The sequence below is a fragment of the Labrus bergylta genome, chromosome 18 (genome assembly GCF_963930695.1).
Source record: "Labrus bergylta chromosome 18, fLabBer1.1, whole genome shotgun sequence".
NCBI lineage: Eukaryota > Metazoa > Chordata > Actinopteri > Labriformes > Labridae > Labrus > Labrus bergylta.
In genome coordinates, this window is record NC_089212.1 from 26,889,475 (window position 1) to 26,909,212 (window position 19,738).

Below are 19,738 nucleotides of genomic sequence, written 5' to 3' on the forward strand. Positions count from 1 at the left end.
CTGTCCTGTGATGTCATGAGGCCCCTCCTCCTCAGCCTGAGATACTACTAACCACAACAACGAGCCAATCACAGGAGGTTTAATCATTGTTTATTTCACACAGAAGACAACGACACCCTGTGAGACAAATAAGAGAAATACATTCATAACTAAACGTTTATATTTATAAACAAAGACAACGTTACGTGTAACGGACAGGAAGTAGCAAAGAGAAGCTTCCTGAACGTCTGTGATTAAAAGCAGAAGAAGTTAAAGTGCGATCAGAGGACAGAAGGTTTTCTCTGCAGCTGATGATCTGAAGATGGCGAGCAATCACCGAGACACGCAGCGCTCTGTGGAAACCGCTCTGCTCGCCTGAAACGCCACGTAACGCTCCCGAAACTCGTGCAGGAAGTTGTATTGCTGCCAAACAGGAAATCACTGTTAATGACAGGTTAGGAAGTGATGCTGTTGAAGCTGGAGAGGAGAGAGGGGAAGGAGAGAGGGAGAGGAAAGGAGAGAGGGGGAGGAGTGAGGGAGAGGAGAGAGGAGGAGGAGAGGAGAGAGGGAGAGGAGAGGAGAGGGGGAGGAGTGAGGGGGAGGAGTGAGGGGAGAGGAGGAGGAGGAGGAGTGAGGGTGAGGAGAGAGGGTGAGGAGAGAGGAAAGGAGAGAGGGTGAGGAGAGGGGGAGGAGTGAGGAGAGAGGGAGGGGAGAGGGCGGTCCCTGCTCCTCGTCATTAGTTTAGTAATTAAAGACGAGAGATGAACTTTGGGTTTCTGAAACTTTAAACTTCAGAAGAAGAGTAAACCGTCACCTTCACAGTCTGGATGGCTCCGCCTCCTCGCTGCTCCCGCAGGATTTCGATGGCTTTGTTTGCCGTCATGGTCAGAGAGAGCTGAAGCAGCAAACACGCAGCGACTGCAGCAGCAGAAAAAACACGAGATCAGACGTGAAGAGAAGTTTGATCATGACAAAAAAAGATGGACAGAAGAATCAAACTCACTTAATCCGGAGCGTCCGAGGCCGCCGTAACAGCTGGAGGAGGAGAGAGCAGAAGTGAGCGAGGCGTCTCCATGGAAACCATCACACTAAAGAGACGCCTGACACTGAACACAGGTTTAAAGAGAGAAAGAGACTTTCTGTCTCACAAATGTTTTAATATCAGAACATAAGAACTCTCTCTGAGCTCTAAACCTGACATGAAGCTTCTTCAGACTGTGAACATCCTGCTTTAACTTGTTGGAACAAAGCAGAGACAAACTCATCTTCTTTCTCTAATAGAAAATGAAAGTCCACATTCTGTCTCTTTGTTTAACCCTTTGTTTCAAGAAGAACCTGATGGAGTCACTCACTGGATCACAGTCCTCCTGTTGCTCTGCAGGCTGACCTGCAGCTCCTCCAGGATGTGGCAGCACTGCTCCAGCTCAGGAGCGTCTCCGTCTGCAAAGGGCCAGTGATGGACGGTGAAGCCTCGCTGACCGTACACCTCCAGCAGGGAGGGGACCCGGTACTTATGAAGTTCTCCTCTGGTGCAGAAAACAAACACCTCATGCACGCCCTGATTCTGCAGCTCCTCTGAGAACGAGACAGAAAGCGAAGTTACCGACTGCTGAATCAGGTGACAAGTTTCCTCCTCAGGTGTCGTTCACACACGAGAAGTAAAAGCATTTCAAAATAAAAGTCCATATTCTTGTGAATGTCTTAATGGTGATTTCTTCATAAGTATTTTGTTTGTCAGATGATCGTCTTACCAACATCTCTGTCCAGACTCCTGCGGATATCTTTGTATTTACAGCCTGAAGTCAGAGGAACAAAAGGTCATCAGTCAGTCAGACCATCCAGAACAAATCAGGACACAAAGAGTTAAATTAAGTATTTACCTGGTAGAGCACAAATCCCCAGAGACTGTGAGCACTCCACCATGGACAGAGGTAACCTGACAGCCAATAGAATCAAACACACATGAACACAGTTGACTGTATATACAGATGGACGGCGATTCTCAGCCGTGTCCTGCTGAACAGGATGAAGACAAAAGTACTCTGTGACGGGCGCTGACATGATAAGAACTTTGAAACAATCTGAGCAGCAGGAAGAGCGGCACTAATGATGTCACACACCTTTAACTTCCTGTTTAGTTTTTCAGACAAAAAGCCTCGACAACCTCCATATCCTGAAACACATCTTTCATCACCCTGACCAGGTTTTACTTTTGACTAAGGAAACCAGATGTGTGTTGAGACTGACCAGGAGACATTGAAGGGAGTCAGCTGCTCTTCTCCGACCTCCTCGTCTTCAGAGGAGTCAAACTCATTTGTTCTCATGGCGCCCACACAACACGCTGAAGTTCAATTTCCCCTCAAAGGATTAATAAAGTAGATCTTCTTCTTCTTCTGAAAGAGACGAGCGGACACAATGTGATCAGACCAATCGTGACCTGTACACTATGAAACACACTACAGTCAGACTGACCTGTAAACTATGAAACACATTACAGTCAGACTGACCTGTAAACTATGAAACACTACAGTCAGACTGACCTGTAAACTATGAAACACATTACAGTCAGACTGACCTGTAAACTATGAAACACACTACAGTCAGACTGACCTGTACACTATGAAACACTACAGTCAGACTGACCTGTACACTATGAAACACACTACAGTCAGACTAACCTTTAAACTATGAAACACTACAGTCAGACTGACCTGTACACTATGAAACACACTACAGTCAGACTGACCTGTACACTATGAAACACACTACAGTCAGACTGACCTGTAAACTATGAAACACACTACAGTCAGACTGACCTGTACACTATGAAACACACTACAGTCAGACTGACCTGTACACTATGAAACACTACAGTCAGACTGACCTGTACACTATGAAACACACTACAGTCAGACTGACCTGTACACTATGAAACACACTACAGTCAGACTGACCTGTAAACTATGAAACACTACAGTCAGACTGACCTGTACACTATGAAACACACTACAGTCAGACTGACCTGTACACTATGAAACACATTACTGTTAGACTGACCTGTAAACTATGAAACACTACAGTCAGACTGACCTGTACACTATGAAACACACTACAGTCAGACTGACCTATACACTATGAAACACACTACAGTCAGACTGACCTGTAAACTATGAAACACTACAGTCAGACTGACCTGTAAACTATGAAACACACTACAGTCAGACTGACCTGTACACTATGAAACACTACAGTCAGACTGACCTGTAAACTATGAAACACATTACAGTCAGACTGACCTGTAAACTATGAAACACACTACAGTCAGACTGACCTGTAAACTATGAAACACACTACAGTCAGACTGACCTGTAAACTATGAAACACATTACAGTCAGACTGACCTGTACACTATGAAACACACTACAGTCAGACTGACCTGTAAACTATGAAACACACTACAGTCAGACTGACCTGTAAACTATGAAACACACTACAGTCAGACTGACCTGTAAACTATGAAACACTAGAGTCAGACTGACCTGTAAACTATGAAACACTACAGTCAGACTGACCTGTACACTATGAAACACATTACAGTCAGACTGACCTGTAAACTATGAAACACTACAGTCAGACTGACCTGTAAACTATGAAACACACTACAGTCAGACTGACCTGTAAACTATGAAACACACTACAGTCAGACTGACCTGGAAACTATGAAACACACTGCAGTCAGACTGACCTGTACACTATGAAACACACTACAGTCAGACTGACCTGTAAACTATGAAACACACTACAGTCAGACTGACCTTTAAACTATGAAACACTACAGTCAGACTGACCTGTACACTATGAAACACACTACAGTCAGACTGACCTGTAAACTATGAAACACATTACTGTTAGACTGACCTGTAAACTATGAAACACTACAGTCAGACTGACCTGTACACTATGAAACACACTACAGTCAGACTGACCTGTAAACTACGAAACACATTACAGTCAGACTGACCTGTAAACTATGAAACATTACAGTCAGACTGACCTGTAAACTATGAAACACACTACAGTCAGACTGACCTGTAAACTATGAAACACTACAGTCAGACTGACCTGTACACTATGAAACACATTACAGTCAGACTGACCTGTAAACTATGAAACACACTACAGTCAGACTGACCTGTAAACTATGAAACACATTACAGTCAGACTGACCTGTAAACTATGAAACACACTACAGTCAGACTGACCTGTAAACTATGAAACACATTACAGTCAGACTGACCTGTAAACTATGAAACACACTACAGTCAGACTGACCTATAAACTATGAAACACACTACAGTCAGACTGACCTGTAAACTATGAAACACATTACAGTCAGACTGACCTGTACACTATGAAACACACTACAGTCAGACTGACCTGTAAACTATGAAACACACTACAGTCAGACTGACCTGTACACTATGAAACACACTACAGTCAGACTGACCTGTAAACTATGAAACACACTACAGTCAGACTGACCTGTACACTATGAAACACTACAGTCAGACTGACCTGTAAACTATGAAACACTACAGTCAGACTGACCTGTAAACTATGAAACACTACAGTCAGACTGACCTATAAACTATGAAACACTACAGTCAGACTGACCTGTAAACTATGAAACACTACAGTCAGACTGACCTATAAACTATGAAATACATTACAGTCAGACTGACCTGTACACTATGAAACACACTACAGTCAGACTGACCTGTACACTATGAAACACACTACAGTCAGACTGACCTATAAACTATGAAACACACTACAGTCAGACTGACCTGTACACTATGAAAAACACTACAGTCAGACTGACCTATAAACTATGAAACACACTACAGTCAGACTGACCTGTAAACTATGAAACACACTACAGTCAGACTGACCTGTAAACTATGAAACACACTACAGTCAGACTGACCTGTACACTATGAAACACACTACAGTCAGACTGACCTGTAAACTATGAAACACACTACAGTCAGACTGACCTGTACACTATGAAACACACTACAGTCAGACTGACCTATAAACTATGAAACACACTACAGTCAGACTGACCTGTACACTATGAAACACACTACAGTCAGACTGACCTGTACACTATGAAACACATTACAGTCAGACTGACCTGTACACTATGAAACACACTACAGTCAGACTGACCTATAAACTATGAAACACACTACAGTCAGACTGACCTGTAAACTATGAAACACACTACAGTCAGACTGACCTATACACTATGAAACACACTACAGTCAGACTGACCTGTACACTATGAAACACTACAGTCAGACTGACCTGTAAACTATGAAACACACTACAGTCAGACTGACCTGTAAACTATGAAACACATTACAGTCAGACTGACCTGTAAACTATGAAACACACTACAGTCAGACTGACCTGTACACTATGAAACACACTACAGTCAGACTAACCTTTAAACTATGAAACACTACAGTCAGACTGACCTGTACACTATGAAACACACTACAGTCAGACTGACCTGTACACTATGAAACACACTACAGTCAGACTGACCTGTAAACTATGAAACACACTACAGTCAGACTGACCTGTACACTATGAAACACACTACAGTCAGACTGACCTGTACACTATGAAACACTACAGTCAGACTGACCTGTACACTATGAAACACACTACAGTCAGACTGACCTGTACACTATGAAACACACTACAGTCAGACTGACCTGTAAACTATGAAACACTACAGTCAGACTGACCTGTACACTATGAAACACACTACAGTCAGACTGACCTGTACACTATGAAACACATTACTGTTAGACTGACCTGTAAACTATGAAACACTACAGTCAGACTGACCTGTACACTATGAAACACACTACAGTCAGACTGACCTATACACTATGAAACACACTACAGTCAGACTGACCTGTAAACTATGAAACACTACAGTCAGACTGACCTGTAAACTATGAAACACACTACAGTCAGACTGACCTGTACACTATGAAACACTACAGTCAGACTGACCTGTAAACTATGAAACACATTACAGTCAGACTGACCTGTAAACTATGAAACACACTACAGTCAGACTGACCTGTAAACTATGAAACACACTACAGTCAGACTGACCTGTAAACTATGAAACACATTACAGTCAGACTGACCTGTACACTATGAAACACACTACAGTCAGACTGACCTGTAAACTATGAAACACACTACAGTCAGACTGACCTGTAAACTATGAAACACACTACAGTCAGACTGACCTGTAAACTATGAAACACTAGAGTCAGACTGACCTGTAAACTATGAAACACTACAGTCAGACTGACCTGTACACTATGAAACACATTACAGTCAGACTGACCTGTAAACTATGAAACACTACAGTCAGACTGACCTGTAAACTATGAAACACACTACAGTCAGACTGACCTGTAAACTATGAAACACACTACAGTCAGACTGACCTGGAAACTATGAAACACACTGCAGTCAGACTGACCTGTACACTATGAAACACACTACAGTCAGACTGACCTGTAAACTATGAAACACACTACAGTCAGACTGACCTTTAAACTATGAAACACTACAGTCAGACTGACCTGTACACTATGAAACACACTACAGTCAGACTGACCTGTAAACTATGAAACACATTACTGTTAGACTGACCTGTAAACTATGAAACACTACAGTCAGACTGACCTGTACACTATGAAACACACTACAGTCAGACTGACCTGTAAACTACGAAACACATTACAGTCAGACTGACCTGTAAACTATGAAACATTACAGTCAGACTGACCTGTAAACTATGAAACACACTACAGTCAGACTGACCTGTAAACTATGAAACACTACAGTCAGACTGACCTGTACACTATGAAACACATTACAGTCAGACTGACCTGTAAACTATGAAACACACTACAGTCAGACTGACCTGTAAACTATGAAACACATTACAGTCAGACTGACCTGTAAACTATGAAACACACTACAGTCAGACTGACCTGTAAACTATGAAACACATTACAGTCAGACTGACCTGTAAACTATGAAACACACTACAGTCAGACTGACCTATAAACTATGAAACACACTACAGTCAGACTGACCTGTAAACTATGAAACACATTACAGTCAGACTGACCTGTACACTATGAAACACACTACAGTCAGACTGACCTGTAAACTATGAAACACACTACAGTCAGACTGACCTGTACACTATGAAACACACTACAGTCAGACTGACCTGTAAACTATGAAACACACTACAGTCAGACTGACCTGTACACTATGAAACACTACAGTCAGACTGACCTGTAAACTATGAAACACTACAGTCAGACTGACCTGTAAACTATGAAACACTACAGTCAGACTGACCTATAAACTATGAAACACTACAGTCAGACTGACCTGTAAACTATGAAACACTACAGTCAGACTGACCTATAAACTATGAAATACATTACAGTCAGACTGACCTGTACACTATGAAACACACTACAGTCAGACTGACCTGTACACTATGAAACACACTACAGTCAGACTGACCTATAAACTATGAAACACACTACAGTCAGACTGACCTGTACACTATGAAAAACACTACAGTCAGACTGACCTATAAACTATGAAACACACTACAGTCAGACTGACCTGTAAACTATGAAACACACTACAGTCAGACTGACCTGTAAACTATGAAACACACTACAGTCAGACTGACCTGTACACTATGAAACACACTACAGTCAGACTGACCTGTAAACTATGAAACACACTACAGTCAGACTGACCTGTACACTATGAAACACACTACAGTCAGACTGACCTATAAACTATGAAACACACTACAGTCAGACTGACCTGTACACTATGAAACACACTACAGTCAGACTGACCTGTACACTATGAAACACATTACAGTCAGACTGACCTGTACACTATGAAACACACTACAGTCAGACTGACCTATAAACTATGAAACACACTACAGTCAGACTGACCTGTAAACTATGAAACACACTACAGTCAGACTGACCTATACACTATGAAACACACTACAGTCAGACTGACCTGTACACTATGAAACACTACAGTCAGACTGACCTGTAAACTATGAAACACACTACAGTCAGACTGACCTGTAAACTATGAAACACATTACAGTCAGACTGACCTGTAAACTATGAAACACACTACAGTCAGACTGACCTGTACACTATGAAACACACTACAGTCAGACTAACCTTTAAACTATGAAACACTACAGTCAGACTGACCTGTACACTATGAAACACACTACAGTCAGACTGACCTGTACACTATGAAACACACTACAGTCAGACTGACCTGTAAACTATGAAACACTACAGTCAGACTGACCTGTACACTATGAAACACACTACAGTCAGACTGACCTGTACACTATGAAACACATTACTGTTAGACTGACCTGTAAACTATGAAACACTACAGTCAGACTGACCTGTACACTATGAAACACACTACAGTCAGACTGACCTATACACTATGAAACACACTACAGTCAGACTGACCTGTAAACTATGAAACACTACAGTCAGACTGACCTGTAAACTATGAAACACACTACAGTCAGACTGACCTGTACACTATGAAACACTACAGTCAGACTGACCTGTAAACTATGAAACACATTACAGTCAGACTGACCTGTAAACTATGAAACACACTACAGTCAGACTGACCTGTAAACTATGAAACACACTACAGTCAGACTGACCTGTAAACTATGAAACACATTACAGTCAGACTGACCTGTACACTATGAAACACACTACAGTCAGACTGACCTGTAAACTATGAAACACACTACAGTCAGACTGACCTGTAAACTATGAAACACACTACAGTCAGACTGACCTGTAAACTATGAAACACTAGAGTCAGACTGACCTGTAAACTATGAAACACTACAGTCAGACTGACCTGTACACTATGAAACACATTACAGTCAGACTGACCTGTAAACTATGAAACACTACAGTCAGACTGACCTGTAAACTATGAAACACACTACAGTCAGACTGACCTGTAAACTATGAAACACACTACAGTCAGACTGACCTGGAAACTATGAAACACACTGCAGTCAGACTGACCTGTACACTATGAAACACACTACAGTCAGACTGACCTGTAAACTATGAAACACACTACAGTCAGACTGACCTTTAAACTATGAAACACTACAGTCAGACTGACCTGTACACTATGAAACACACTACAGTCAGACTGACCTGTAAACTATGAAACACATTACTGTTAGACTGACCTGTAAACTATGAAACACTACAGTCAGACTGACCTGTACACTATGAAACACACTACAGTCAGACTGACCTGTAAACTACGAAACACATTACAGTCAGACTGACCTGTAAACTATGAAACATTACAGTCAGACTGACCTGTAAACTATGAAACACACTACAGTCAGACTGACCTGTAAACTATGAAACACTACAGTCAGACTGACCTGTACACTATGAAACACATTACAGTCAGACTGACCTGTAAACTATGAAACACACTACAGTCAGACTGACCTGTAAACTATGAAACACATTACAGTCAGACTGACCTGTAAACTATGAAACACACTACAGTCAGACTGACCTGTAAACTATGAAACACATTACAGTCAGACTGACCTGTAAACTATGAAACACACTACAGTCAGACTGACCTATAAACTATGAAACACACTACAGTCAGACTGACCTGTAAACTATGAAACACATTACAGTCAGACTGACCTGTACACTATGAAACACACTACAGTCAGACTGACCTGTAAACTATGAAACACACTACAGTCAGACTGACCTGTACACTATGAAACACACTACAGTCAGACTGACCTGTAAACTATGAAACACACTACAGTCAGACTGACCTGTACACTATGAAACACTACAGTCAGACTGACCTGTAAACTATGAAACACTACAGTCAGACTGACCTGTAAACTATGAAACACTACAGTCAGACTGACCTATAAACTATGAAACACTACAGTCAGACTGACCTGTAAACTATGAAACACTACAGTCAGACTGACCTATAAACTATGAAATACATTACAGTCAGACTGACCTGTACACTATGAAACACACTACAGTCAGACTGACCTGTACACTATGAAACACACTACAGTCAGACTGACCTATAAACTATGAAACACACTACAGTCAGACTGACCTGTACACTATGAAAAACACTACAGTCAGACTGACCTATAAACTATGAAACACACTACAGTCAGACTGACCTGTAAACTATGAAACACACTACAGTCAGACTGACCTGTAAACTATGAAACACACTACAGTCAGACTGACCTGTACACTATGAAACACACTACAGTCAGACTGACCTGTAAACTATGAAACACACTACAGTCAGACTGACCTATACACTATGAAACACACTACAGTCAGACTGACCTATAAACTATGAAACACACTACAGTCAGACTGACCTGTACACTATGAAACACACTACAGTCAGACTGACCTGTACACTATGAAACACATTACAGTCAGACTGACCTGTACACTATGAAACACACTACAGTCAGACTGACCTATACACTATGAAACACACTACAGTCAGACTGACCTGTACACTATGAAACACACTACAGTCAGACTGACCTGTAAACTATGAAACACACTACAGTCAGACTGACCTGTACACTATGAAACACACTACAGTCAGACTGACCTGTACACTATGAAACACACTACAGTCAGACTGACCTATAAACTATGAAACACACTACAGTCAGACTGACCTGTACACTATGAAACACACTACAGTCAGACTGACCTGTACACTATGAAACACACTACAGTCAGACTGACCTATAAACTATGAAACACACTACAGTCAGACTGACCTGTACACTATGAGACACACTACAGTCAGACTGACCTGTACACTATGAAACACACTACAGTCAGACTGACCTGTAAACTATGAAACACACTACAGTCAGACTGACCTGTACACTATGAAACACATTACTGTTAGACTGACCTGTAAACTATGAAACACACTACAGTCAGACTGACCTGTAAACTATGAAACACACTACAGTCAGACTGACCTGTAAACTATGAAACACTACAGTCAGACTGACCTGTAAACTATGAAACACACTACAGTCAGTCTGACCTGTACACTATGAAACACACTACAGTCAGACTGACCTATAAACTATGAAACACACTACAGTCAGACTGACCTGTAAACTATGAAACACACTACAGTCAGACTGACCTGTACACTATGAAACACACTACAGTCAGACTGACCTATAAACTATGAAACACACTACAGTCAGACTGACCTGTAAACTATGAAACACACTACAGTCAGACTGACCTGTACACTATGAAACACACTACAGTCAGACTGACCTGTACACTATGAAACACATTACTGTTAGACTGACCTGTAAACTATGAAACACACTACAGTCAGACTGACCTGTACACTATGAAACACACTACAGTCAGACTGACCTGTACACTATGAAACACACTACAGTCAGACTGACCTGTAAACTATGAAACACACTACAGTCAGACTGACCTGTACACTATGAAACACACTACAGTCAGACTGACCTGTACACTATGAAACACACTACAGTCAGACTGACCTGTAAACTATGAAACACTACAGTCAGACTGACCTGTAAACTATGAAACACACTACAGTCAGTCTGACCTGTACACTATGAAACACACTACAGTCAGACTGACCTATAAACTATGAAACACACTACAGTCAGACTGACCTGTAAACTATGAAACACACTACAGTCAGACTGACCTGTAAACTATGAAACACACTACAGTCAGACTGACCTGTAAACTATGAAACACACTACAGTCAGACTGACCTGTACACTATGAAACACACTACAGTCAGACTGACCTATAAACTATGAAACACACTACAGTCAGACTGACCTGTAAACTATGAAACACTACAGTCAGACTGACCTGTAAACTATGAAACACACTACAGTCAGACTGACCTGTACACTATGAAACACACTACAGTCAGACTGACCTATAAACTATGAAACACACTACAGTCAGACTGACCTGTAAACTATGAAACACACTACAGTCAGACTGACCTGTACACTATGAAACACACTACAGTCAGACTGACCTATAAACTATGAAACACACTACAGTCAGACTGACCTGTACACTATGAAACACTACAGTCAGACTGACCTGTACACTATGAAACACTACAGTCAGACTGACCTGTAAACTATGAAACACACTACAGTCAGACTGACCTGTAAACTATGAAACACATTACAGTCAGACTGACCTGTAAACTATGAAACACACTACAGTCAGACTGACCTGTAAACTATGAAACACACTACAGTCAGACTGACCTGTACACTATGAAACACACTACAGTCAGACTGACCTGTAAACTATGAAACACACTACAGTCAGACTGACCTGTACACTATGAAACACACTACAGTCAGACTGACCTGTACACTATGAAACACACTACAGTCAGACTGACCTATAAACTATGAAACACACTACAGTCAGACTGACCTGTACACTATGAAACACACTACAGTCAGACTGACCTGTACACTATGAAACACACTACAGTCAGACTGACCTATAAACTATGAAACACACTACAGTCAGACTGACCTGTACACTATGAGACACACTACAGTCAGACTGACCTGTACACTATGAAACACACTACAGTCAGACTGACCTGTAAACTATGAAACACACTACAGTCAGACTGACCTGTACACTATGAAACACATTACTGTTAGACTGACCTGTAAACTATGAAACACACTACAGTCAGACTGACCTGTAAACTATGAAACACACTACAGTCAGACTGACCTGTAAACTATGAAACACTACAGTCAGACTGACCTGTAAACTATGAAACACACTACAGTCAGTCTGACCTGTACACTATGAAACACACTACAGTCAGACTGACCTATAAACTATGAAACACACTACAGTCAGACTGACCTGTAAACTATGAAACACACTACAGTCAGACTGACCTGTACACTATGAAACACACTACAGTCAGACTGACCTATAAACTATGAAACACACTACAGTCAGACTGACCTGTAAACTATGAAACACACTACAGTCAGACTGACCTGTACACTATGAAACACACTACAGTCAGACTGACCTGTACACTATGAAACACATTACTGTTAGACTGACCTGTAAACTATGAAACACACTACAGTCAGACTGACCTGTACACTATGAAACACACTACAGTCAGACTGACCTGTACACTATGAAACACACTACAGTCAGACTGACCTGTAAACTATGAAACACACTACAGTCAGACTGACCTGTACACTATGAAACACACTACAGTCAGACTGACCTGTACACTATGAAACACATTACTGTTAGACTGACCTGTAAACTATGAAACACATTACTGTTAGACTGACCTGTAAACTATGAAACACACTACAGTCAGACTGACCTGTAAACTATGAAACACACTACAGTCAGACTGACCTATAAACTATGAAACACACTACAGTCAGACTGACCTGTAAACTATGAAACACACTACAGTCAGACTGACATGTACACTATGAAACACACTACAGTCAGACTGACCTATAAACTATGAAACACACTACAGTCAGACTGACCTGTACACTATGAAACACACTACAGTCAGACTGACCTGTACACTATGAAACACACTACAGTCAGACTGACCTATAAACTATGAAACACACTACAGTCAGACTGACCTGTACACTATGAAACACATTACAGTCAGACTGACCTGTACACTATGAAACACACTACAGTCAGACTGACCTATAAACTATGAAACACACTACAGTCAGACTGACCTGTAAACTATGAAACACACTACAGTCAGACTGACCTGTAAACTATGAAACACACTACAGTCAGACTGACCTGTAAACTATGAAACACACTACAGTCAGACTGACCTGTAAACTATGAAACACATTACAGTCAGACTGACCTATAAACTATGAAACACACTACAGTCAGACTGACCTGTACACTATGAAAAACACTACAGTCAGACTGACCTATAAACTATGAAACACACTACAGTCAGACTGACCTGTAAACTATGAAACACACTACAGTCAGACTGACCTGTAAACTATGAAACACACTACAGTCAGACTGACCTGTACACTATGAAACACACTACAGTCAGACTGACCTGTAAACTATGAAACACACTACAGTCAGACTGACCTATACACTATGAAACACACTACAGTCAGACTGACCTATAAACTATGAAACACACTACAGTCAGACTGACCTGTACACTATGAAACACACTACAGTCAGACTGACCTGTACACTATGAAACACATTACAGTCAGACTGACCTGTACACTATGAAACACACTACAGTCAGACTGACCTATACACTATGAAACACACTACAGTCAGACTGACCTGTACACTATGAAACACACTACAGTCAGACTGACCTGTAAACTATGAAACACACTACAGTCAGACTGACCTGTACACTATGAAACACACTACAGTCAGACTGACCTGTACACTATGAAACACACTACAGTCAGACTGACCTATAAACTATGAAACACACTACAGTCAGACTGACCTGTACACTATGAAACACACTACAGTCAGACTGACCTGTACACTATGAAACACACTACAGTCAGACTGACCTATAAACTATGAAACACACTACAGTCAGACTGACCTGTACACTATGAGACACACTACAGTCAGACTGACCTGTACACTATGAAACACACTACAGTCAGACTGACCTGTAAACTATGAAACACACTACAGTCAGACTGACCTGTACACTATGAAACACATTACTGTTAGACTGACCTGTAAACTATGAAACACACTACAGTCAGACTGACCTGTAAACTATGAAACACACTACAGTCAGACTGACCTGTAAACTATGAAACACTACAGTCAGACTGACCTGTAAACTATGAAACACACTACAGTCAGTCTGACCTGTACACTATGAAACACACTACAGTCAGACTGACCTATAAACTATGAAACACACTACAGTCAGACTGACCTGTAAACTATGAAACACACTACAGTCAGACTGACCTGTACACTATGAAACACACTACAGTCAGACTGACCTATAAACTATGAAACACACTACAGTCAGACTGACCTGTAAACTATGAAACACACTACAGTCAGACTGACCTGTACACTATGAAACACACTACAGTCAGACTGACCTGTACACTATGAAACACATTACTGTTAGACTGACCTGTAAACTATGAAACACACTACAGTCAGACTGACCTGTACACTATGAAACACACTACAGTCAGACTGACCTGTACACTATGAAACACACTACAGTCAGACTGACCTGTAAACTATGAAACACACTACAGTCAGACTGACCTGTACACTATGAAACACACTACAGTCAGACTGACCTGTACACTATGAAACACACTACAGTCAGACTGACCTGTAAACTATGAAACACTACAGTCAGACTGACCTGTAAACTATGAAACACACTACAGTCAGTCTGACCTGTACACTATGAAACACACTACAGTCAGACTGACCTATAAACTATGAAACACACTACAGTCAGACTGACCTGTAAACTATGAAACACACTACAGTCAGACTGACCTGTAAACTATGAAACACACTACAGTCAGACTGACCTGTAAACTATGAAACACACTACAGTCAGACTGACCTGTACACTATGAAACACACTACAGTCAGACTGACCTATAAACTATGAAACACACTACAGTCAGACTGACCTGTAAACTATGAAACACTACAGTCAGACTGACCTGTAAACTATGAAACACACTACAGTCAGACTGACCTGTACACTATGAAACACACTACAGTCAGACTGACCTATAAACTATGAAACACACTACAGTCAGACTGACCTGTAAACTATGAAACACACTACAGTCAGACTGACCTGTACACTATGAAACACACTACAGTCAGACTGACCTATAAACTATGAAACACACTACAGTCAGACTGACCTGTACACTATGAAACACTACAGTCAGACTGACCTGTACACTATGAAACACTACAGTCAGACTGACCTGTAAACTATGAAACACACTACAGTCAGACTGACCTGTAAACTATGAAACACATTACAGTCAGACTGACCTGTAAACTATGAAACACACTACAGTCAGACTGACCTGTAAACTATGAAACACACTACAGTCAGACTGACCTGTACACTATGAAACACACTACAGTCAGACTGACCTGTAAACTATGAAACACACTACAGTCAGACTGACCTGTACACTATGAAACACACTACAGTCAGACTGACCTGTACACTATGAAACACACTACAGTCAGACTGACCTATAAACTATGAAACACACTACAGTCAGACTGACCTGTACACTATGAAACACACTACAGTCAGACTGACCTGTACACTATGAAACACACTACAGTCAGACTGACCTATAAACTATGAAACACACTACAGTCAGACTGACCTGTACACTATGAGACACACTACAGTCAGACTGACCTGTACACTATGAAACACACTACAGTCAGACTGACCTGTAAACTATGAAACACACTACAGTCAGACTGACCTGTACACTATGAAACACATTACTGTTAGACTGACCTGTAAACTATGAAACACACTACAGTCAGACTGACCTGTAAACTATGAAACACACTACAGTCAGACTGACCTGTAAACTATGAAACACTACAGTCAGACTGACCTGTAAACTATGAAACACACTACAGTCAGTCTGACCTGTACACTATGAAACACACTACAGTCAGACTGACCTATAAACTATGAAACACACTACAGTCAGACTGACCTGTAAACTATGAAACACACTACAGTCAGACTGACCTGTACACTATGAAACACACTACAGTCAGACTGACCTATAAACTATGAAACACACTACAGTCAGACTGACCTGTAAACTATGAAACACACTACAGTCAGACTGACCTGTACACTATGAAACACACTACAGTCAGACTGACCTGTACACTATGAAACACATTACTGTTAGACTGACCTGTAAACTATGAAACACACTACAGTCAGACTGACCTGTACACTATGAAACACACTACAGTCAGACTGACCTGTACACTATGAAACACACTACAGTCAGACTGACCTGTAAACTATGAAACACACTACAGTCAGACTGACCTGTACACTATGAAACACACTACAGTCAGACTGACCTGTACACTATGAAACACATTACTGTTAGACTGACCTGTAAACTATGAAACACATTACTGTTAGACTGACCTGTAAACTATGAAACACACTACAGTCAGACTGACCTGTAAACTATGAAACACACTACAGTCAGACTGACCTATAAACTATGAAACACACTACAGTCAGACTGACCTGTAAACTATGAAACACACTACAGTCAGACTGACATGTACACTATGAAACACACTACAGTCAGACTGACCTATAAACTATGAAACACACTACAGTCAGACTGACCTGTACACTATGAAACACACTACAGTCAGACTGACCTGTACACTATGAAACACACTACAGTCAGACTGACCTATAAACTATGAAACACACTACAGTCAGACTGACCTGTACACTATGAAACACATTACAGTCAGACTGACCTGTACACTATGAAACACACTACAGTCAGACTGACCTATAAACTATGAAACACACTACAGTCAGACTGACCTGTAAACTATGAAACACACTACAGTCAGACTGACCTGTAAACTATGAAACACACTACAGTCAGACTGACCTGTAAACTATGAAACACACTACAGTCAGACTGACCTGTAAACTATGAAACACACTACAGTCAGACTGACCTGTAAACTATGAAACACTACAGTCAGACTGACCTGTAAACTATGAAACACACTACAGTCAGACTGAGCTGTACACTATGAAACACACTACAGTCAGACTGACCTATAAACTATGAAACACACTACAGTCAGACTGACCTGTAAACTATGAAACACTACAGTCAGACTGACCTGTACACTATGAAACACTACAGTCAGACTGACCTTTAAACTATGAAACACTACAGTCAGACTGACCTATAAACTATGAAACACACTACAGTCAGACTGACCTGTACACTATGAAACACACTACAGTCAGACTGACCTGTACACTATGAAACACACTACAGTCAGACTGACCTATAAACTATGAAACACACTACAGTCAGACTGACCTGTAAACTATGAAACACTACAGTCAGACTGACCTATAAACTATGAAACACACTACAGTCAGACTGACCTATACACTATGAGACACACTACAGTCAGACTGACCTGTAAACTATGAAACACTACAGTCAGACTGACCTATAAACTATGAAACACACTACAGTCAGACTGACCTATAAACTATGAAACACACTACAGTCAGACTGACCTGTACACTATGAAACACACTACAGTCAGACTGACCTGTACACTATGAAACACACTACAGTCAGACTGACCTGTACACTATGAAACACACTACAGTCAGACTGACCTGTAAACTATGAAACACTACAGTCAGACTGACCTATAAACTATGAAACACACTACAGTCAGACTGACCTATAAACTATGAAACACACTACAGTCAGACTGACCTATAAACTATGAAACACACTACAGTCAGACTGACCTGTACACTATGAAACACACTACAGTCAGACTGACCTGTACACTATGAAACACACTACAGTCAGACTGACCTGTACACTATGAAACACTACAGTCAGACTGACCTGTAAACTATGAAACACACTACAGTCAGTCTTGTTGTTGCTAATAGGTAATTGCACCTTAAGCATGCTAACGTTAGCCATTTCTCGTTAACACGTCGTCAGAAGACGTTTAATCAAATCGTATCTTTACCTTTACCGGAAACGAACAATCATCTGATAATTAAAACTTAAATATTTTATTTATTTGAATCTTTTTTCGTGTTTTCTTCCTTCTCACCGTCACGATCCTCTGACAGCTCCGGCTGCTTCTTCGATTTAAAAACTATTGACAGACAGCAGCCAATCACATTTAAGTCCAAACCCTAAACCACGCCCTTCATTAGAAACTACGCATGCGTGTGGGTGGGGTGGATCGTTTTGCACTAACAGGCTGTTTGCACGGGCGGGGTTAAGGAGAAAATCAAAGACGACATCTTTTAAGTTTCTGAAAATGATAAATGAATGTTAATTTTGTAAAGATTAGAAGTTTAATGTTGATATTAAAGGTTTATACTGTTTTCTTCATACATGATCATATTTATTAAACTATATGTCCATGTAAATGTGTGTAAATCATTCACACTTTTATTTACATTATTCACGTTTTATTACAAACATCAGAGCGCTTAACTTAATTTATTAATGATTTTAAATAAATATGACCCGTTAATAAACTTATTCCAACGCGTTATTCACCTGAATCTCAGTTATTTATGACTTTATTTTCATATA

General features: G+C 40.8%; 1 protein-coding gene across 2 annotated transcripts; it reads right to left on the reverse strand.

The window, feature by feature from the left end:
- Positions 1 to 73: 73 nt before the first annotated feature.
- cdkn3 (cyclin dependent kinase inhibitor 3) lies at positions 74 to 19,344 on the reverse strand. Of its 2 annotated transcripts, none has more exons than XM_065947775.1 (8): positions 19,245 to 19,344; positions 2,227 to 2,372; positions 1,860 to 1,915; positions 1,731 to 1,775; positions 1,332 to 1,554; positions 983 to 1,014; positions 794 to 897; positions 74 to 402 (listed from the first exon to the last, which is right to left on the reverse strand). In XM_065947775.1, exons 2-8 carry the CDS (start codon positions 2,301 to 2,303, stop codon positions 313 to 315), a joined length of 627 nt encoding a protein of 208 aa, XP_065803847.1. In that variant the 5' UTR covers positions 2,304 to 2,372; positions 19,245 to 19,344; the 3' UTR covers positions 74 to 312. The 2 variants fall into 2 exon arrangements, with proteins under 2 accessions (XP_065803847.1, XP_065803848.1); XM_065947776.1 differs by having other exon boundaries at positions 19,158 to 19,259.
- Between the last annotated feature and the right edge of the window lie 394 nt (positions 19,345 to 19,738).